The 23,543-nt window shown below is 36.8% G+C and overlaps 1 protein-coding gene across 1 annotated transcript; it reads right to left on the reverse strand.

The window, feature by feature from the left end:
* Window positions 1-331: 331 nt before the first annotated feature.
* Window positions 332-21,394, reverse strand: LOC123314172 (FGGY carbohydrate kinase domain-containing protein). Its single transcript, XM_044899292.1, has 8 exons — window positions 21,092-21,394; window positions 16,931-17,042; window positions 16,225-16,465; window positions 10,426-10,736; window positions 9,867-10,071; window positions 7,059-7,209; window positions 3,676-3,750; window positions 332-852 (listed from the first exon to the last, which is right to left on the reverse strand). The coding sequence occupies exons 1-8, from the start codon at window positions 21,272-21,274 to the stop codon at window positions 493-495; spliced, it is 1,638 nt and encodes a 545-aa protein (XP_044755227.1). The 5' UTR covers window positions 21,275-21,394; the 3' UTR covers window positions 332-492.
* Between the last annotated feature and the right edge of the window lie 2,149 nt (window positions 21,395-23,543).

Raw genomic sequence — 23,543 nt, forward strand, 5'->3', positions numbered from 1 at the left:
TTATATTTTTTGATGTACTGAAACAGTAATGCTTCCGGCGCTCTTCTGTTGAGTATATTCCAATATTATGCCTAATTCCATTTTCTTTATCTCTTCAATACAGGGTAAAACAAAAACCAACTTACGTCATTATAGTCATTATAACATGAAAAAGTAATTTTATTTTATATTTATTATTTATATATTTATGGTGATTTTATTATCCTTATAATAAAGGATCAGTGTTTAGAAGCATTAGCTCGGTGTACTATCAACAAGGTAGAAAATAAATTGTTAGGTAATTGCTGATTTTTTAAACAATTTTTATTATTAAAAAGAAGAATACAATGAAATCCCAAACAATTTCCTTGAATATTGAAAAAGAGTGAAATTACATAATGAACTATCAACACGAGAAATCATTAAAATTTGAATATTTCTTGACAGTTATTGAGAGTTTAAATCTCACTACCTATATCAATTTTACTAACTTCGTGTCATCCTAGTATTCAATCATTCCGCGTCCATAATCCGCCTATATTCCATTTGATCTTTGTACATTTTCAGAAATACCTTATACTTTTTATCGTGAAAATTGGCTAAATCTATATTGGGGTGAATCACTGTTCCACTGCCTCCCATTCTTCTGATAGCAGCTTTCATATCTCCGAAATAACCCGCAGCTGAAGCGGCCAAAATAGCGGAACCTAGAAGAACAGCCTCCGGCTCATCCGGACATACCACTGGTAGTTTTGCAACGTCTGCCTGGGTTTTCACAAAAAGTTTATTCTTGCTCAGACCTCCACAAATAAGAATCGTTTTCAAATTGTGCCCTGAATCTCTCAAGCATTCTATAATGTGCCGTGTACCATACTGTAATCAGATTAAATCATTAATATTAATCATAAAAACGAATACACATTGTTTCAACTAAAATAGTCCAAATTTTATAAGTAGTCGTACAATTCATTTTTCTAAAACCCTCCGCCCTCACTAATTATCGTTTGGAGCACTTGATAATGATTTCCACTTCAAACACTACTTTAATAACATAGCATTCAAAACTCCTCCTTATTTTGAACATTTCGAAGATTTTACAATCTTGTGGAAATCTTATTATCGATATGTTTTAGTTCATAGGGTGATTCAACGCAAAAGCCTATTATCCGTTTATAGAGAACCAATCGTAATTTTGTGCTGACAATTTGTATGTTGGGTTTTTCTTCAACGACCCCTTTCTGGAAGTGACAGATAATCAAGCATCTCGAAATTGCTGTTTTCCCTTATTTCTAGTATTTCCTCGGTAACCCTGAAGGTTCTCATTTTAGTTGTAGATTTCATTTCGAAAACCTGCCCTTTTTTACTCTGGAATGGACTGGAATAATAAAAAATATACGTTGTACTTTGGTCCAGCTTGATGAAGATGAATATGTCGTAGTATTCCCAGCCCAAAATTGCCTGCAGGAATTTTTTATCGTTTTAAGATATTTTCGAGAATAAAGAATTTATGACACATTTTCGAAATCGACAAAATATCAAAATTTGGTTTTATCTTCAAGACAAATGAGGATATCCATTGTAATACCGATACATAAAGGAGGCAACCTGGATGAAATCACTAATTATCGTCCTATTTCTATTTTGAGCGTTTTGTCTAAGATCGTTGAGAAAATAGTTTTTGCTAGAATGTCGAAATACCTAAATAAGTTTAAAATACTGAGTCCAGCTCAGCATGGCTTCAGGAGTGGCCGGTCAACGCAGACGGCTGCGCTTAGTTTCATAGAATCCGTGTACCAGGGTATGGATAGCAACTCACATGTTGCAGGTCTGTTTTTTGACTTGTCTTGTGCCTTCGACACACTATCGTTTGAATTTATTTTAACTAAATGCTACAGCCTAGGGTTCAGGGGAATATTTCTTGACTGGTTGCGTAGCTACCTCAATCAAAGATATATGCGTGTTAGAGTTGGTTCCACCTATTCGGAAAAGTTCCCTATTGATTGTGGAGTTCCCCAGGGCTCCGTCCTGGGACCACTATTATTTTTATTGTTCATTAATGATTTGCCAATTCACATATCTCTTTTTTTGTTGGTTCTGTTTGCCGATGACACATCGGTAGTTGTTTTGGCACGGAGTAGGGAGGAGCTTCGCCAGGCTTGCGAGGCAATTATAGGTCAGTTCGTTTGTTGGTGCCGGGCAAACAGAGTTGTGGTAAATGTTAACAAGACAGTCTGTATCTACTTCGGATCGAGAAATGGTCCTGATGACACTTTAATAATGCGCCATTCTAATACAGTGATAACATCTTCTGCCAGTACTAAATTTTTGGGTATATATATGGATAGGAAAATGAGCTGGTCTGCACATGTTGATATGCTCTGCAAGAGGCTAAATTCTTCATTTTATGCAATCAATAGAGTAAGGGATACGCTACCCCTCAGTTCGTTAATTCAAGTTTATTATAGCCTTGTTTTCAGTCACCTTTCCTATAATATCATAATCTGGGGTAGCTGTGTTGATTTCAACAGAGCTTTCGTCTCTCAGAAACGTATTATACGCAGAATTTTCAATTTGTCTGCACGCACATCCTGTCGACCAACTTTCATTGCACATAACTTACTATCATTGCCATGTATTTACATATTCAGATGTTTGCTCTATGCTAAAGAAAATATTAATGAATGGACCAAATTATCTGATTACCATGATTATCACACTAGAAATCAAGATATTCTACTTTTACCGAAGCATAAAACTCGTAAGTTTGAGAACTCTCCTTTGTATCAGAGTATCAGAATGTACAACTGCCTGCCTAAAACGTTGAAGTCCCTCAGTTTTACACCATTCAAAATAAAAGTCAAGAACATACTGCTATCCAAATGTTATTATTCTGTTGTAGAATTTTATCAGGATTGTCCTATAATTGTTAATGAGGATTGAATAATTTGTACAATGACTTGTCCTATACACTGTGTTGTCTACAGGATCAATAAATTATTATTATTATTATTATTATTATTATCGTTAAAAAGTTTCCACTGATGGACTTTTCACGAAAATCGAGCCCAGGACTCCGTTCAACGTTTTTCCCTATATACAGGGTGTCCCAAAATTAGTGAATCAAACGTCACACCACGATAGAGTAGACCAAATACTATTGAATGACACCAATATTAGTTCAGCGAAAATGTACCGTTTCCAAAATAATCAGAAAGTTTTGAAAATACCTAAAGTTGCCGATATTCGAACTTTTTTTCAGGGCCAGTTTGTGACAAAGGATAGCGATTTTAAATCATATTAATCCAAGATTATTGTCTTATCACACCTAATTAAAATTATTTCAAGTAGTTAATCGAAAACCCAAGTAAATGTAAATTAAAACAATTGTTTTTTCTACATAATTTTTATTACTCAGAATAAACCCCCTCTTTAGGGGTGATAATATGGGTGAAAAACGCTGTCCTTAATCACAAATTGGTCCTGTGATTAGAAAAATAGACCGAAAATCGGCAATTTCAGGTTAGGTTTTTTTGGAAACGGTACATTTTCGCTCAACTAATGTTTGTGTCATTCGATAGTATTTGATCTACCCTACCTTGATGAGACGTTTGATTCGCTAGTTTTGAGACACAATGTATAGTCTAGTACAGTCAAAATCGGCTAAATAAGGAAAATAATTGTACAATGATTACTTACGGATAATGCCTGAATTATAGCCATGTAGAGTAGAGCCAAGTCTTCCTCAGAATTTCCAAGAGTTAATCCGACAACCTGGAATAACACTTGTGAAGAATTGATCAAATTTCTCATTGATAGTAATGACAAATTTATAGAGAACAATAGTTATTTGTGCAACCAGTTGGGAAAAGCATTATCTCATAACATTTTCTTCAAATTTTGTCCGAAGCAATTTTTTCTACGTTTGAACGTTTTCGAGATATACCTATGGCTAAGCTCCTCGCCCTTATCGCTCTCTTACTCGAAAACGGCTAAGAGTATGTAAAATTGCTTCAGACAAAAGTTGTATAGAATGTTATTATCTTCGACTTTCATAATGAATACAGAAACGATTAGAGGTACAGGAAGGGAGATATTTTAATAAAAAGTCTTGTTATCATCTTCAAACTGTCAGATTAAAAAAAAAACCCTGATTATTGTCAGATTAATGAATCAACACCTCTGCAACACCGAGATTAACAATCAGTATGAAAATCTGACACGCTCGAGTATGTACAAGTAACAATTTTTTTTACATTTTTAAAGGACCGCTGTGACCTTGCGTCACGTCCGAATTGTCAGTTCATTGAACAGTAGGTTCCTTTGGGTTCAATTAACATATCGTTTAAAAATCTGACACGCTCGAAAAAAAAATTTTTCAAACCATTTTCAACATTTCCGTACGGCCAGCCCCACCACGCAAACTGTCATATCAACATAAATTTATTATCAGACACACGTAGTGCATATACATTATCTTAATATAAGACGCTTGAGTATGTACACCTGACGATTTTTTTTTACATCTTTGAGAATTTTGCAGACGCTGTCCCCACCGCTGGAAGTGCATACATCATGGAATATTTTTTCCACCATCTAATCTTAAAAATCCACTAGGTCTCCAGGACGCTCGACTAAATCCCAACTAACTACTATACTGGAGATGATTCTGTTCATTATCATTACCAATATTGACATGAAAGTGCTGGACGAACGAACATGCAGAACAAAATATTATAATCGTCAGTTTGGAAATTTTACATAATTACCAATTCTAACTGACACTGACTAACACGGGGCGAGTTTACGAGTTAGTGTGCGAGTGCGCTAGTTGTCGACTACGCACCAAATTTCCCCCTTGCTCAGTAGCAAACTGGCGAGTAGAAACCACGAGTTACTAATGTTGCAGCCACTTGTGCGCAAGCTATTGTGAGTACAAGTAGCAAGTTTACAATCAAGCTTGCTCAAAAGCAGTCGAGTGACGTGTAAAGTCGCCGGCAGTTCAACTTTTTCCAGAGCGTTTTTACAAGCAGCATATGGAGCCAGTGTGTCGAGTAAACTGGACTAGTTAACGAGCGAAAAAGCCGGCTTGCAGCTTGTAAACTTGACTCTTTAAACGGTCAAGTATACGAGTTGACAAGCTACAAACCGACTTTTGCACAAGCAGCTCGTCAACTAGTCCAATGTACTCGACGAACTCGTTGTAATAAAGCACCCCAGTATCTCGATCAGTAGAAGAGCGGCTTTCCACTGATCATGGGGTGATTATTTTTAGATGTTAAATACACAATAAGAAGGCCCTCGAAAGGGGAAAAATATGTGGATCCGGCCCGTCGCACGAAGGACAGGTCTTGAAGTTGAATATTATTATTTCTGGGGAGAAGTTTAAATGAAACTCATGAAAAACTTTAACAATTAAATCTATTGAAAAATTAAATAAAAAAATCGGAACTTCTCTACAAATACGTGCTCGGTCGAAGACGACCAACAAAAATCTTCAATTCCTTAAACACATGCAATTAAGCGCAAAACAATAAAACATAGTTTCATAACCAAAATCGTGGATTAAAATTCAACTTCCCAACTTAGCGTGCAATAATAAATCAATGCTTAATCAATGAATTTTAGAGGAGCTTTCAAGACTCTGGACGAATAAAAATTTGAACTTTCTACCTTTTTCTGCGACTGCTGTTTGTCTGACGCTGCCGATGAAAACTTTTCGACACCAGACTTTACCCGCACTTATCGGCGAATTCTTTACACTCAACCGAACTTCCCGCACTTTTCCGTCGCAAACGTTTTTCGCTTTAAAATTCCCTATCCAAAATTTCAACACAATTTTATATCTGGTCTTACTACGAATCAAAATAGACGATCACTCTTCGAATGCTACTTTACTGATTTCCGATAAACTGACTTTAACTTCAAATTATTTCCAAATTTCTTCAACTACCAAATTCCTGATATTCCGGTTCTACTTGAACAAAATCAACAAAAACAAAGGACTGGACTTTTCTCTACGTTGAACTTTTCCAAATATCTATGAGCCGACCGAGTCTCTGATTCTATTCCGTGATCTACCTAGACTTTTCTCTTACTTCGTAAAAACCTGATTATTCTAAGTCCCTATACTTCTTTCTTAATGACTGACTCTACAAAAGATTTATAACTTCTTTACTTATCCGTACCGACTCGAAGGGGTATATTTTCGATATTTTTCAGATCACGTCCCCGGACCGACTGACTAACTTTTTCCGATGTAATTTTTCCCCGGTCTTTCTCTCCCACGCTATGGGTGGTACCAAAACGTCCCAAAATCGAAACCATTGGACGATCGTTCTTGCTGAGTTGAAAAATCAGCGTTCCCAAGCTCGGCGGTCACAAGAAAATTTCGGCTACTTCGAATTCTGAGAACTGTTTTCCTCTCAGGGTCTCCAGACTAATAAATCTTTCTTAATCTACATGACTGACCGTTTTCACCCGTTCTGAAGTCCTTATCTCCGGATATTGGAATCAATTACATAGGCCGGCGATCGCCGGTTGCTCTCCGAAAACGTACATTGTCTCATTATCTGCAGAATTTCTGACTGAGCGACACTAACTCTTTCAACTCTTATCGAGCTGGTTATTATTTAAATTCCCGCGACTTAATACCGTCTGATCTCAAGTGCCTCAAAGTATCGTATGTCCAACTAAAAACGCCTCTGCAGCACGGCTGCAACAATGTATGAATGTTCCAGCGATACCTCGTTTCAATTATCCCAAATTAATTCGAGTTTCTTATTCCGATTTATTACATCGTTCTGTTAGCTGATTGTGAAAACGCTCTGGAAAAAATTGGTTTGTACTCGAATACTTAGTGCACTCGCCGACTAGTCGGCTTGTTAGCTCATAAACTCGCCCCGTGTACTTGACCCTTAGGAAAACCCTACGAATTGGCAGTTCAAACTAGCAGTTATAATATTTGTTCTCCATGTCCACTATGTGCTTCCGTAAATTACTTATCACTCAGTTAGAAACTGTGAAAAGAAAAAGAATGAGAATATTCAATGTATAATATGACAATTTGATAAATTACTTACGGAACCTCTCAACCCAGGATCGGCTAAAGGGGATCGGTTTCCGTGGAAATCAGGCCACACGTGAAGATTACTGGTTAACAAGTTGGGTGATTTCAAATTTTCTCTTTTCGCCATCCTCTCCAATAGTTCCGAAAGGTATTCTTGAATATGCCTGGTAGAAAATTGATAATTCTTAGTCCAAACAGAATACGCCCCTTTTTTTTTCTCAATGAGAATATTAGTATCGAGAAGTATGTTATGTAACGTCTTTTTCCTCGTTTACCCGAGCGTCAGCTATTCTTCAAAGGGAAAATAGTAAACCTACCCTGGTAGCTTCGAGTCGAAGACAAGGATCCGCGGTGTCTGGGACGAAAACCAGTGAAAGTCAAAATCAAAGTACACAAATTTTATTTGTCGACTCGTAATAGGAAACACAAGAGGCAATATTACAAAATCCGTCAAGTGAAAAGCGCAATATAATGGGTTGAACAGAAACAGTCTACTTTACACACTTGAAATCTTGAAAAGTTTCCCTCGGAGTCAGATACAAGTAATAATATAAATTGGTGAATATACGGAATGAAGCGGACGAAATAAAAAGGGGGATCCGATCTCAAACGCGATACGGGGTTCACGGACTCGTTCGACAGCCAGAATCCAAGACTCACACTTAACGGACAATGGTGTCGGAAGGTTAGAGTTTGAGTAAAACGGCACAGTCCTACGACGGTTCACCCCTAGGTGATTTCTGCACCCCCCGGGTATCCACATCAGTAGGATATCGTACTAACAGTAGGGGTGTACACCACCCCAAAGTGCGTTCTGCAACCTCCGGGTATCCACACCAGCAGGGTATCGTACAAACAGTGGAACTCAAAATGTGGAACAGGATGGGTGAGAGTGGACTCATTTGGACTCTGGACGGTTCGCTTCTGGGACGTGCACTTGCACCGTAAAAGAAAAGCAACTTCTGCGAAGAAAAAATTAAAAAGAAAATTCTCCAAGAAAAACAAAATTACTCTTCCAATAACGAGAAAAACAAAAGAACGGCTCAACTGAAAGGCATCAACGTAACGGCTATCAAAAAAATCTAGAATTCGCGGATCGCGGAGTTAGCACCAGCAGCATATGTCGAATCGATAGACCTGCGGGGGGACATCTTCTTTCATACCCACTGGGGGGAGGGTGCCTCGGATGTCGAAAATCGGAAAAGTTTGCGTGGGTTAAGACGTCTTAATTTCTGATTATAGTTACTGGAGAAACAAAAACTCAGTTATCCCCCAATTCAAGATTTTTTAATGAAAACGGTGCGGAATGACATCGGAAGTTCCGAATGACATCGGAATCTTGAATTTGAAACTGAAAATATTCCCTTCAAAACTAAAATGAGGGTGTATTTTTGCTAAAAAAAAATGAATCTTCATTACAGTTATTTCAAATTTTTCACGAAATTTTATCAATATTTTATTTTGAAGTGATGCAATTATAATTTTTGTGGAAAAAAATTGCTGTATCTTTTATGAATTTTGGAGGAATTCTCGAATGGAGTTGGTGGGGAAATAGGGGTCCATTTCTTTGGTCACCTTGATCTCCGATATATTTATATTTATGAGCTAGAATTAGGAAAAAATATAAGAGAACATATCTGAAGCATTTCATTGTTAATATCCTGTCGGAATACGACCTTTCGTAACGCAGTCTCTCCAAGATCGAATTTTGAAATGCCTCGGGCAGATTGGAGGACAGTTTGAATATTTATTCTGAATGGGACTTATTGAGCCCTTAAGAAAATTTCACTTTCATAAGAATTTTGAGAAGAATAAAATTCGAAATATAATCGGTTTCTTACGAAGGCGAAGAAGGACACATAGTATTTTAAAAATATTTTTCTCTAAATTCCCATACAGGCGATATTCACATGGTGTTATATAACGACAAAGATTATTTCCCATATACAGATGGATTAATAAGATGTTTGGTTTCGTAATACAATGTGTTGCTTTTTTAACGAATACTGAATAGCTATCTATTAATATTGCTCTTACAAAAAAGTTTAAATATAAGATATGAAGTATTTTTATAAGCATTCAGAATGCTAACTAGGAAATGCCAAAAAGCATCGTGAACCTAAAAATTTTATGTAAATTGTTATTTTTCAAATGGAACATATGTATTTCATTATCCTTATTGGCTTTTTCTTCTGATTTCGAGTAGGTATAAGTAGATATATATACTATATTGAGGTTATTTTTGGCAGTTTACGAAAAATATAGATAATTTCGTCTAAATCTAAGGCAGATGTAGAACGCAAGACAAGAATTGTTTTGTTTGACATGGACATTTCTTTTTATCCTTATTATTGTTGGTTTTTTCGGGGATTTTTGTTTGATGGTTCTGAGATTTTCCATTTCCAACCTATCCGATTACAGAGGCGACTCGTGGTCATTTTGATTAAAATTTTGATGATGGATTCAACTTTTCACATTCAATCAATTTTATTTTTTCGATTTGATAAGAGAAATTTTTATGAAATTGATATTCTTTGAAAAGAGTTTCCAAAATATATTTTATCGTCCAGCAAGGGCAAGCGTGGAGGTGAAAGTTATTATTGTGAGGAAAATCTAAATGATCATTCCTCTAAATCCAATGTTCAATTTCCTTTATTGAATACATATTAAATTTTCGTTCCAGTATTAACCCCTAACAACAAAATCGCAAGGATTCTACTAAGACAGTAAATTCAAATTGAAATCAACACGATTTCCGTGTGAAATTCATCAAAATCTGTTTTCGGTATTTTAGTGCAATATTATATCTTATAATATTTACTTTTCTCCGATCCTCGTTTGAATTTCCGCGGTTGCTGGATGTGTTTCTATGATATGGTCTATCAATTTTCCTGTAGCACTTTGACCTCCTTCGTTCAACCACATACCAGGAATGACAGCACTATAATATGGTCCCCAAACTCCCTGGCAAAACACAGGAACCTTAGAGACAGCCATATGGCAAGTTGAAGTCCCGCAAATCAAACCTGAAATATGGTCAATATAAAAATATATTAACCATAGGGTATATGAGGGATCGTATCGTAACTTGTACTTAAAGGACAACCGTTATATATCCATTAATAGACCTATCAAAAAAAACAATCATATTTATTTTCAGTTGAATAAGAATAATCAATGCCAAAATCGCCGAATACTATTTTCATATTAATTTATTCCTTCAGGTGAATGTATTTCAGCTGATTTAATGTGATGAACTAGGATTTAATGGAAAATAATCTAGTTATCTTTTATGAAATACAGAATGTAGTTTTAGTTTATAAAACATATTTTGTAGTTTCCAGGGTCGTTATCTGTATCTTATTCTAAATGCCACTCACCGAGTTTCGATGAAAAATCTTCGTCTAAACCATTTATTGAACATCCAATCATTCCTAGAGCTCCCGCGTGAGCGTCAATCATGGATGTTCCAATTGGAGTACCAATTTTAAGCCCCAGTTCTTCTGCAGCCTTCTTGCACAGGCCATTATTCACTGCAGAGCCGGGATTTTGAACAAAGGATCCAATTTTTTTCCAATTATTCGTTTCAAGATCATCTAGTCCTATCTGTTGGAAATATGACGGGTTCCATTTATGGCTTCCATCTTCGGATGCCTCATAAGTCCATTTGCATACAAGAGAACACAAGGATCTGATCAAGAAGGATTAAAATTAATCAAATGAATTATGCATTAAAATATTCTCAAACAAATAAAACCTCTACTTTGGGAATTTTTCGGAAAAGTGTTGGACCTTTTTATATGTATTCCGTTCTTGGAGGGTAGGAGAGAAGGCTTTTTGTGCCAAAAAAAGAGTCTACGAACACGTAGTGCTCGCTAAGGTCTAAATCTGGAGAATATGGAGGATGCGGAACCATTTCAAAGTCCATTTTGGACAAATTTGGCCATGGTAGCCAACGATTCGCGACACGGTGCATTGTCTTAATAAATGAGCCCTTTTTTCTTCTTAATTTGTGGCCGGTTTTTGGAGATTTCTTCAATCACCAAAAAACGCACCAATAACGATAGGTATATAATATTCGCTATTGATGGCCTTGACTTCTTCATGATAAGTCACCTGGTCTAGACGGCATTCCGGCGGAGATATTCAAAGCCTTGGATGAGGACATTGTCAATAGTCTCCTAATACTATTCCGTAAGATCTGGGAACAGGGAGATGTGCCACAAGAATTCAGAGACGCTTTAGTTATCAACCTCTATAAGAACAAAGGCGATACGTCGAATTGCAACAATTACAGGGGCATATCGTTGCTTAATGTGGCCGGTAAAATTCTCTCGAAGATTATGGCTAATCGTCTGGTTCCACTCTTAGAGAAGCTTTCACCTGAATCCCAGTGCGGCTTTCGACCAAATCGAGGTACGGTGGACCTAATTTCTACACTGCGACAGCTACAAGAAAAGGCCCGTGAACAACAATCAAGGATTTATACATCCTTCATCGATTTAAGCAAGGCATTCGACTCGGTGAATCGGAGAGCGCTATGGAAAATCATGGCACGTCTAGGAGTACCCGAAAAATTCCTAGCAGTGTGTAAAAGCCTTCATACCAACAACACCGCTAGAATACAGCATAATGGCTCTACAACCGACCATTTCTCAACCAACTCTGGAATAAAACAAGGCTGCGTATTAGCGCCTTTACTGTTCAATATTTTCGCCATAGCTGTATCGATAATTGCTGACATGAGCATGCCCGTAAGAGGTGTTGGGATAAGATTCAGATTTGATGGAGGCCTGTTTAACCTGAAGCGCCTCAGAGCAAAAACCCGTACCAAGTTTATCACGGAACTTCAATATGCAGACGACTGTTCACTCATCGCTAGCAGCTCAGAGGATCTACAGATAATGATGGACACCTATAAACATATATACGAAGCTTTAGGCCTTAGACTCAATATTGACAAGACCAAAATCCTGGTAAGTCCGCCAGAAAGCCTTCAAACAGATATCAGCCTGGACAATGAAACTCTGGAACAGGTCGAGCAGTTCAAATACTTGGGAAGCTTCATAAATACTAGGGCTAACCTTGACACGGAAATACACAACCGTATCAATTCGGCATCACGGGCATTCTGGAAGCTGAAGGACAGAGTGTTCCAAAATCACGACCTCAATCCGAAGACCAAGACAGCTGTTTACAGAGCAGTGGTCCTCCCAACGCTTCTTTACGGAAGCGAAAGCTGGACTCCCTACAGGCGACATATTAAACAGCTTGAACAGACGCAGCAACGTCATCTAAGACAGATAATGCACATCAGATGGTTCCACAAAGTTTCGAATGCAGAAGTCTTGCAGCGCGCGAGTTGTACAACAATTGAGACTCAAGTAACGAGGGCCCGACTCAGATGGAGCGGCCACATTCTGAGGATGCAAGACACAAGACTCCCCAAAATAGCTCTATACGGCGAACTCACTGAGGGAGCCCGGAAACCAGGGGGCCAGTATAAGCGGTTTAAGGATACACTACATCAATCCCTAAAATCAGTTAATGCTAATCATAACTGGGAACAACTAGCGTTAGACAGGTCACAGTGGAGGTCTTTGGTCCACAGTTATAATGGAGAATCGAGAAGGATACAGCGGCGGCCATGGAGACTATCCATGCCCTGAGTGGGGAAGGATCTGCAGGTCACGGTTGGGTCTCTTTAGTCACAGGAGGGCACACAGTCGCAACTAGCACTAAGAAGTTACAAGTCTGTTCGAATTTATTATTATTTTTTTTTTCTTCTTCTTTTTGTAGATTTATTCCCGGTAACGGGATACAGCAATGAATGGTAGTAAATGAACAAAATTCCGTGCACATCCCAAACTACGGACGCCATAATCTGTGGGCGCGCACCAAAGTAGCGTACTGATTTACTGATTGCTGTGTGTGTTGGACGGACAAACCAAACCTGCCACTGCGACCAAGCGGTCTATTGTAGCACACAGGCAAGTTCGTAGAGCTAGATCTCTCGCTCCAGACTCATCCTACTCAAAAAGGAGATGATGTCGGAGGGGGAGTGATTCTTGAGTTCCTCTAGGACCATCTTCGGAGAACCAAATACTCCATGTCTGACTCTGTCTGCCGCCGGGCAGTCACAGAGGATGTGCTCAATCGTTTCGTCCTCCTCTAAGCAGAGTCTGCAGAGCGGGTCATTGACGATGCTAAGCTTTTTAAGATGGGCTCTGAGCCGCCATTATAGATCTCAGATTTTTTCTAGAAAATCCTAGCCAACTACTGGTGTATGAGCTGGGAGGTACTGAAAGAGCCCTGTGCGAGTGACGCAGTCCAGAACGGTTGTGCCAGTACTCCAGGACCTTTTGCCTTATCCAGCTGTTGTTTCGTTCCCTGATTAAGGAATTGGAAATTCCTATACTTGGTTCCGAGCCAATAAGCGCTGATGTTGCGCCTTCTCTGGCTAGAGCATCCGATACTTCGTTGCCTCTGAAGAGAGTGTCCAGGTACCCAAATCAGTTGCAATCTGTTTAAACTTCCCAATTTGGAGAGTTTAGATCTGCATTCAAATACCTATGCGAACCACGTCCAAAGCGGCCTTAGTGGGATCTCCCACCAAAGTAGCGTAGCACTGACATGGCACATATACTTCATTCAACTTTATTTTAGCAGTCGGTTGGCCATGGAAATTTGACACATTTCACTCTGTATAGTACGAAAATGTGGGGTTATGAAGCTTGTCAAAACATTTTTGGGTTTTAAATCAACGCTATGTTGCCCGTTCTACGTAAAAGTTTCTGTTATTACGTATTTTATCACAATGTCGAATCTCTTCGGAAAATATGTGACGAACATAATTGAAGTTTATACAAACTGATTGAAGGCATACCAAATCCAGTTATTTGCATGGAAAATGCAAGAGATCAGTATAATATCATAATATGCACTAGCTTGAGGAGAGTTAATGTTCGTTATCTTCTTTGGCTTACATCATTTGTAGATTTCAAAAATATTAACCCGAAGATGAAATGCATATGATGCAGTGGTTGGGAATGGGTATTTCCCGAAGGAATTAACAGATAATTACAAGAATGTTAAATTCTTCAACAAAAATCATCTTGCATCAATATAAGTAAAAGGAGTTGAAGGAAGTTTCAAGTTAAGATGCAACTTCACCGTTGAACAAAAATTTCACATGAATAAACAAGTAACAGGGCAACTTGCGCGTATTTGTGGCTATTCATCTTAATACATTGATGTAATTATAATAATTAGGTATTTATTTGTACCTTAAGACATTTACATTGTATAGGACAAGTCAAATGAAAAATAGAAAAATCCATATTAGGGAACTTATTCTCCGATGACATTTATCGAAAATCCTGTAGTAAACTTTTCGCATTAATTCACTCAAACATAAAATTCCCAAATGCCACCACTTTTTTGGGTCTCCCAATAGAAGGAAATTCTTTGTCATACTCTTCATTCACAATCTTTCTGATTGTGGAAATATTCAGCTGAAATATAAGTCTTTTAGATTCAGATTAAACATTATATAAATTCTCTTACATTGAATATGTTCGCTATCGTCTGACGTATTGTGGATTTTAGAATATCAGGGTATAACTATTTGAATGAGCGGACCTGAATTCTAAATAGCACTTCCTGAAACCCTGTCTCTTTTTTAAATCACTTTCGGCATTTTCGAATTTTCGTAATAAAAATTGATATTAGTTGTGGCAACGGCGTTATGACATTAACGACATTTCATGAGTGCCAACCTAACTTCGTTCTAGTTACAAAAACTTGAGAAAATTATTTCATGGCCAACCGACTGCTAAAATAAATTTGAATGCAGTATACATGACATAGGCGATGAATGATTTTCAGATATCGCACATCTGAGTGAAATGTCAATTGCTGAAATATGTCATTCTCAGTTCATATCTGAAAATTATGCATCGCTTTCGTCATGTATGTTCCATGTCAGTGCTATGCTACTTTGGTGCGCGCTCCCACAAAGGCCGCTTTGGAAGTGGTTTGCTGGCTGCATGTAGTACACTCAGCTCACTGGCAAAAATCGTTTTTATTCCGACGAAACAGTTTTTGGTCCACTTTAAGCAAACGCTGCACCCACTTCGACAGATCATGCAAAATAAATCCCACACGTTCCTTTGACATATTCAAAGTGTAAGCTATCTCTTGTAACTTCACTTTACGATTTTGGGAACTTTTTTGATGTTTTCCAGTGTAACCATTTCTTTTGGTCTCCCAGAGCTTGATGCATTTTCGGTGGTTGTACGACCACGTTTAAACTCTGCATACCAGTCGATGACAGTTGATTTTTCTGGGATTCTGGGGTAGAGTCCGAATAATGCTTAACAAGTCATGCTTTCGCTTCGAGTGTATTTTGTCCTATCAAAAAGCAATGTTTAATCAACACACGAAATTCTTTTTTTCCATTGATTTGAAAATCCTAACAGTAGCGTCACTTCAAGAGCTGTAACTTGTAAACAAATAAAAATAACGTGCGTTGAAAAAACTTCGTCGTCAAGTTGGCTATGAAATTTTAAACGATATTCGGTGTCTGAAAGTAGGTCTTTTCTTGAATTACTTCATCTTACCAAAATGCAAACAATGATGACATTGTGAAACCTATACATCGTAAGTTTGTATAGAAAGTGGAAAGGCACTTTTAAGGAAAAGTTAATTTTGCCCCAAGTGATAAAAGCATTTCTTCCAGGAAGTACCAACCTTCAAATAGGTTGGTACTTCCTAAAAATGATGAGGATTTTGTATTTGTGGCGCAACTTGTGTGTCAGACCTCTTTGGCCGATTTTATATTTCACCACATAGAAGTTATATTAGGTACCTACCGACCTTCTTTGCGTCATAGATGTTTGCTATAAGAATGTGTGATCACTCGAAAAATTGGCTTCGTAAGCTAATACATTTTTCAGAAATCAAGCATTTTAGGTATCATTCGAAGACTTTGCTAGTGGAAGCACAGCCTTCTTAAACTCAAGTTCAAGTGTTAAGAGGGCTGTGGTAAAAGTAAACAATATGGGAAAAAGGAAACATAAGTGATAACCTCGGTGCTAACCAACCCACCAAATTTTAGTAAAAAGAATTTTCGGAATCATTTCATTGAAAATTTCCCCACAAGCAAGTGCTGTATTCACCTAGTATCATTTTCAGTCGCCATCCATGTAAGATAATCAGGAAGATCGAAAAAGTATGCAGCTTTCTTCCAACAGGTCTCAAAAAGATTCCTCTTGAGCCATAAAAGCTTGGGAGTTTCCATTTCCAAGGAGATCTTTCCACCTACATATTTAAGTAGCTGGTGCTGTTTGGAATTTATTTCTTCTGCTTCTGCCCTTGCTCTGTGGTCCATCCATAAAATAACATTACGGTTATTATCCCCTAAAAATTTCAAATAACCTAACAAGGATGCAAATTAAATCGAGAAAAAAAAAAGGTGTCAATTAGTATCACAAATAATAATGATTCCGTGAGTACGTTCATGAAGAGCATATCATTCTTTTCTTCGTCCAAAAATATAAGGGGAAAATATTTTCATGAAATTCATCCGCAGTGTGCTACCACCAATGCCGAAAAACATTTAAAATATTTCCATTTTTTTATCACTTCCGTTCATAACAGCGAAGTAGCTATAACTAGAAAGATATGGAATGGAGGTGCATTTCAGTTCAAAGCCGATTGGAAGAGTGGTGACGTAAAAGGAGGCAAAGTCCTAGATCACTGACAGAACTCGTTTTTATAGCAGTAGCTTAGCACAGACAATGGAAAAAGAAGATAATTTGAAATAACTTAAACTTTTGTACGAAAACTGACCACCCCGTATAAAACATCAAATTTGAAACTCACCTGTTTGGCTTATGGGCAATGGTTTTCCTTCGCTATCTAAGCAAACTAAGGAGCAAGTAGCATCGAATCCAATTCCTTTTATATTTTCAGGATTCACACCCCTTGCGACCTCCTAAATATAAAAAATATGATAACAAATAAGTTTTGCGTGAAAAGTATACTCAGTACCTATACTGAGCACTGTTTTCTATAAATATAAAATCAATACAAGCTATGATCAAAAAGTACTGGGCAATAGTAATTAACCGCTTTCAAAGGATCCATTAATTATGACTTCATATCCTTTCCAGAGGAAATCTGATCCCAGATATCTCAGATATCAAAAGGAATAAGCTCTATTGGAGCCCTTTTCGGGCTCATGGTGCTGGTCGGGTCCGGGCCGCTCCTCGGCCCCCTGATGTCGATCAGGTTCCAGTTTCCTCATCGTCCCTAACAGTACCGCTTTTTGCATGACTATATGATATTTTCATCCAATTGAAGTTTCCTCAAATTATCTGGTAGTTTCTTCGATATCAGGCCTGTAGATTAAATGACAATAGGTATGGTCCTGATATCCTTCAATTTCCACTGTCTCCTGGTTTGTTCCCCGAGATCTCTGTATTTTGAAATGTTTTAGATGTGCCTATCTAGTAGACTTTTATTATTTGGAATCGCCACATCTATGAATAGTGCTCTGTTCTCATCCTTATTCAATAATATGAGATCAGGTCTATTGTGAGTTATTTTCCGATCTGTGAGAACCGTGCGATCCCAGGTATTATTATCATTATTATTAATAATAATAATAATAATATTTATTTTCATGATCAAAAATACAATTTTGAAGAGAAAACAAGTCAAAAGCAAGAGAAAAAAAAACAGAGATGTTCACACAAGAAAACTATGACTCAAATATTCACTCATACAATATGGTTCCAAATCAACAAGTAGTTTTTGAACAACTTTTTTGAATTTTTTATATCTGCTATAATTTGATATTTTTTGGGCAACTTGTTGTACAAAACAAGGCTCATGTATTCTACGTTTCATTGTGTTAGCGTGAGAGAGCACCTCGGAACATGGAATGAGTGTATGCGCCTGGTCATATTTAGATTCAAATATTTTTCAAAATAATGGAAGTTATTCTTCACGAATACTAGATTATTAATATATAGTTCAAAGGTGGTCGTGCAGTGTGCGAAGATCAGCCTCGTTCTTGGCATTAAGTATTGAAGAAAGAGTTTTCTTTCAAATATTTTCAAAATTTGCTATTTATAAAAGATTGTCCACGAATAATTTCATTTTACCCAGTTTTGTCGGTGTAGTAAGGTGACCAGACATCCGTCATTGTGACGAACAGTCCGTCAATCGTACAAGAACTCCGTCACTGGAAAACGTCCGTCAAAATTTTGAATTCAATTCAGTGTTTTTCTTAAGAATATTTGAGATAGATAATAAAAAAAGAAAGTGCGGATTTACGGAAGATCTTTCAAAAGAATTTCCATTCCTTAAAAAAACAAAACTTGATTCTGTTAACGTCCAATGTACGAAGTGTTTGGGTTAACTAAGCACTGCATTTGGAGAAAGAAGAGATATTGTTATCTCTTTGTTTCAAGTGCATGTTTCAAGTAACAAGCATAAAAAAATGGTTAATGCAGCAGCGTTTTCCTCCCTGACCAAATATTTCAGACATTCAAATTTTGGGGATGAAGAAGCTTCCCTAGCAACGCCTGAAGCCCTGTTCTCATCCCACAATGTAAAGCACAACCATTGTATAAATATTATTATATTTTCGTTTTTGTGTTGTGATAAACTTTTATTATTTCTCTGTTTTCAAAGAATTATTTTTTTTATCACCATACGGGATAGGAAACTGAGTGCCTGGAAGCATATACAGGGTGAGTCTTTGACTCGTACAAATATTTTACAGTAGCTTCTTGAGGTCAAAAGAAACATTTTTTTCCCTCACCACTTTTCCGAATCGGCTCTATTTAAAAGATACAGGTTGTTGAAAAACCTGTATATATGTATAAATATAAAAACATTCACCAGGTTCGTCCGTCATTGAACTGGGGATAATCTGGTCAACCTAGTGTAGTGATTAGACGGTACCTAGGGCAGCCAGTTCAAAAGAATCAAATATAGGTTATAAGAATTGATTCAGATGCATACCACCCGCCGATATGAATATCAATTATCAACAAGTGATCTGAATTTAACCAATTTGCCATCGTCAGGACAACTTCTTATTATTGTATTCATTATTGCCTCCCTGTTAAGAAGTGATCATTCATTCATTTTAGGCTATAAGGTTCTCAGTTTCTGAGATACAGGGTGATTTCTTGATTTTGGTAGAACTTCGGGATAGCTATAACTCCCGAAGTCCCGAGCCGTTCAATGAATTATTTCCAAATTTGGCCAATTCTTCATATGAACCATACCAAAAATATAACCAGGACTCATTTTGATTTTTGCTTTCTTGTTCGATGAAATACGAATTTCATCTAACGATTCAATCGAAAACGCAAGAACGCCGATGAAATCAATGATTACGTTCAATGGATGTGAAAAATGCCAGACTGCATTGTGCTTCAAAAAGAACAAAAATTGTTTTTTAAATTTTCATAAAGATTAATAATGTAAATAAATGTTGAATTCAATTTTTTCTGGAACTTTATTTTCATGACCTGAAGTAGAGTTAGAAGACAGCTTACATGGAACAAAATTATTTCCTCCAGGATCCCATAAACTCAATGAGCTTCTGATGGTTATCTCGGTAAAAACCAGGATAGTGAGTTATTTATCATAATAGAATAATATTATAACTAAATTTCTTTTTATATTAATACTGTTTCGAAATATTAGACTTCAATTAACGGTATTTCTCATCACCACAAATACCCAATACCTAACTTAGGTACGCACTTCGTTTTTCTCGACGGCTACAGGTGATGTTACTCAAAGTGCAATGTAGCATATATGCAACATGAAAAAAATCACGAAAAGGGGTTCTTTCACCACATCTTATTTTTTTTTGATATTTTTCTGGAGATCTGAAAGTATTTTTCAATCTCATATATTTTTTTCAGAAAAAAATTAAAAGTTGCGCATTAATGGGTTCATGAAAACACTGAAACGTTGCTGACATCGTCTTTGTCTAATGGCATTTGAATTATGCAGTGCCCATACATGTTCGTATTATGGTTATTGTTGATACCATCCTCAGTGAAACAAGTGCCAAATGACTAATTAAAATAACGTCAATTACCATATCAACCGATATTTTCTGTCGGCCTACTGAATCAAAACATGAAATAAAACTTTTTCAAATGCTTGTATCTCCTAAACGAAAACGAATCGGACCTATGTTCATAAGAAAAAAAATGGTCAAAAGAAGCACATCTACCTTCTGTCAAAGTTTGTCATAGAGCTTGTAGAATACCCTGTATAGCCATTTTTAGTTTTCATAATGACCTGTGCCACCCCTGGAAAAACAAAATTTCCTTCCGAATAACTAGCTAAATCTGTGACACAACACATCTTCAGATCTTTTGAACAGAGTTGTATTCAGCCAAAACACCCAATTTTTCGAATTTTGCAGATACTTTTAAATTTTTGAACATCAAATTACTCTAAAACGGTGCATTATACGAGAAGATAAAAAATACTTTCATTTTACAAAACATCAAATATTCATCTGATAGAGCGTCCAACTTAATTCGAAAAAGATTCATCAAAAAAATGAAAAACTATATTCATATTTCGAAATTCATTTCATTCTATAAAACCGTTTGTGAGATAATTAAAAATAACATTTTTTTATACTTTTCGACAACCTCTATCTTGTAAACCGAGCCAATTCGGAATTATATAATAGGAATCTTTTAAAATTTGTGTACGAGCCCTGTATAAAACTATTAAAAATTATATAATTATTAATATAATATATTATAATTTTTGAAATATCTAGTACCTAAGTAAAATAAGTCAAAACAGCTAAGTATATCATATAAACAAATGTAATGCTTTGCACAATTTCAAATCATCATTGTAATTTATGTTAGAAAAACGATATTAAAATAAGGGACATAAATTCAAGTTAACTATCACAAACGAAACCGTTTTGTGTTAAATGTCTTCACACTATGACACTATGACCTATGACTATATGTTAAAAAGTACCTTTATGCATTTCACGCATGCTGACCAAATATCCACAGAGCTCTGCTCATAGAAATCTGACTTAGGATTCCATGTCCTTACTTTAGCTACACTTGACCGCACAACTTTTCCCTCAGTTGAAACTAGTCCGGCCCTGGCACTACCGGTACCAACATCCACCCCAATGAAAAAATCTAGCGACATTTTATTCAACCAAATTCCCTATGGAATGCTAAGACATTCGAAAGAATATTTTTCCAGACCGATTAACTAGATTCACTATGCCAAGGTCGAATCAAAGGCGAGAGTGATAACTACTATGTAATCCGAAATGGAGAACAACGCTTGAATCAAAGATATATACAGTCCGGACCGATACTATCTAGATGTAATATCATGATGGCGTTGCAAAAAGTACCTGGCAGGTACCTCCTTAATTTCATTGTGCTTAGTGTTCCGTTTAATTTATCGTTCGTTCTTATTCTTCAAAAATCAAGGCCGGCAAACCGATTCCTCCTGACGGTAGGGGTCAATGGCGGATCTAGGAGAGGACACAAGGGGCACGTGCCCCCCGCAAGACCAAAAACTGCTACCCCTCTTGCACTTAATTTTTATATGATTTTTGAACTACATATTTCAGAAAATATACGTCAGTGGATTCGAATAGTCCACCAAAACTCGAATCTGCTAGATCTGGACCCGTTTCTGAATACGACTAGGGGAAAGTCGGGTAGTACCGGACATGATACGAAAAAATAGTAAAACATAAATTTATTCTCGAATTTTTCCAAAAAACTTAGTTTGAAATGATTATTCCACATATACTTCACATGTCCTGAAAAGGTACAAACATACACTTCATAAAATAAACATACATCGTTCAAAGAAAATAAAATGAACATTTTGAATTTCTTCAAGACTGGCGGGTAACATCGGACAGGAAAAATAATTGTAGCTGAAAGAAATTGTAGCTGAAATTTCAACAATAATCACACCTGTAATACGTATGACCCTTTTCTACGTCAGAGCATCCCTCATAGACCCATCCATTACACTCACAACCTTGGTTGTCTCTGCTCACAACACTGGATCCAGTGTCCGTCGAAACATTCATGGCAAATGAGAAAATGAGTTTCCTGCTCTCGTGTTGTTTCGTTTGGATGAAAATTTTAGTTTTTGCTTTTTTTTTCAACCACTTTCAAAACATTTTGATTTAAACTTTCGTTCAAATTTTTTTCACTCCTTTAGCCTCATTTTCTTTTTTCTCTTCCAAAGTATTTAAAATGGATTGGTGGATTGTGCGGAGCATAAAGTATCTTGTTCGTTGATCTTTGTTGGAGTATTTTGATTTTGAGGGACTTTCTAGAACCTAGAACCTAATGGCTTCGGCATTTTTATAACAAAATATTGAAATGATTTTTGTCCGGTCATGCTCGACATGCTTGTGTCCGGTGACACCCGACATGCACCTTGCGAACAATCACAGAACACACTTGACTCACTTTATGCGAACAATTAGCCATTTACTGGGAAGATATTTGAAATGCAGGGTATTTGTACACGTTTTTATTCTCAATACTCATTAATGCTTGTAATATGCCTAGAAGACCATCTGAACACCTACCAATCAAGAGAAGAGAGGTCTCAAAGTTTATTCTTTCTATGTGTCAATCACAATTTAACATTTATTTCCTAAACGGCTAAAAATATCAAGATCAATTAAAGATATGTTTGCGCTTGTATAGAATCAGTTCGTTCGGCCATTCAAAGGAGGGGGTAAAATGATAAATCCAAGAAAACGATGAATGTCCGGTTATACCCGCTGTCCGGTGCTATCCGACTTTCCCCTACATATTTTGTTTTATATTTTCGTGTTGTTACTTCTGGTATTGACCGATAACCGTGTTTTTTCACTATATCTTGAGAATAGAAAAAGCCTGAAGATGTCTGCGCATTAGCATAAAATAATAGTTATTTATGTACTAAGGACGAAAAACTGTCTATTACAGTCGAGACTGGAAATTGATAGCTGAGGCGCAGCCGAGGATAGCAAGCAGGCGAGACAATATACATAGACAGTTTTTACCTTTATGAAAGTAAGAAGTTACCCGTTTTATGGCCTCATCTAGGTGTCCATAATTGCCAATGCCCTGTGCTCTGGTGAAGTGTTACTGTTATCCTTATCGCTATCACTATCCATTCTTGATTATACCATTGAGTATAATGAGTGGGTTTAATACTCAATGATTATACTGAACACTAACATTCACTTTACTAATTCACTTTACCTAATTCACTGGTAAAATCTAGCCGATTTCGTAAAGAATTTTTGACAACATCAAATTACTTATGTTTTCATAATCCGTAATGAAGGAATAAAATTTTTGATAGTACAGGGTGTCCCAAAAAAACCACCCGGATAACCAATTTTCAATTGACGGTCATTTTTCAATGCCATCCTGAAAAAATTTGA

The sequence above is a fragment of the Coccinella septempunctata genome, chromosome 5 (assembly GCF_907165205.1).
Source record: "Coccinella septempunctata chromosome 5, icCocSept1.1, whole genome shotgun sequence".
Taxonomy (NCBI): domain Eukaryota; kingdom Metazoa; phylum Arthropoda; class Insecta; order Coleoptera; family Coccinellidae; genus Coccinella; species Coccinella septempunctata.

Excerpts from the sequence above, each read along its gene's own strand:
- LOC123314172 (XM_044899292.1), bottom strand. The coding sequence starts at position 21,274 with ATGTCGCTAGATTTTTTCATTGGGGTGGATGTTGGTACCGGTAGTGCC. Across the intron at positions 17,043-21,091 it reads CATGCGTGAAATGCATAAAG|GAGGTCGCAAGGGGTGTGAA; the intron begins GTACTTTTTAAC and ends TTTTATATTTAG. Across the intron at positions 853-3,675 it reads CTATAATTCAGGCATTATCC|TATGGTACACGGCACATTAT; the intron begins GTAAGTAATCAT and ends ATCTGATTACAG.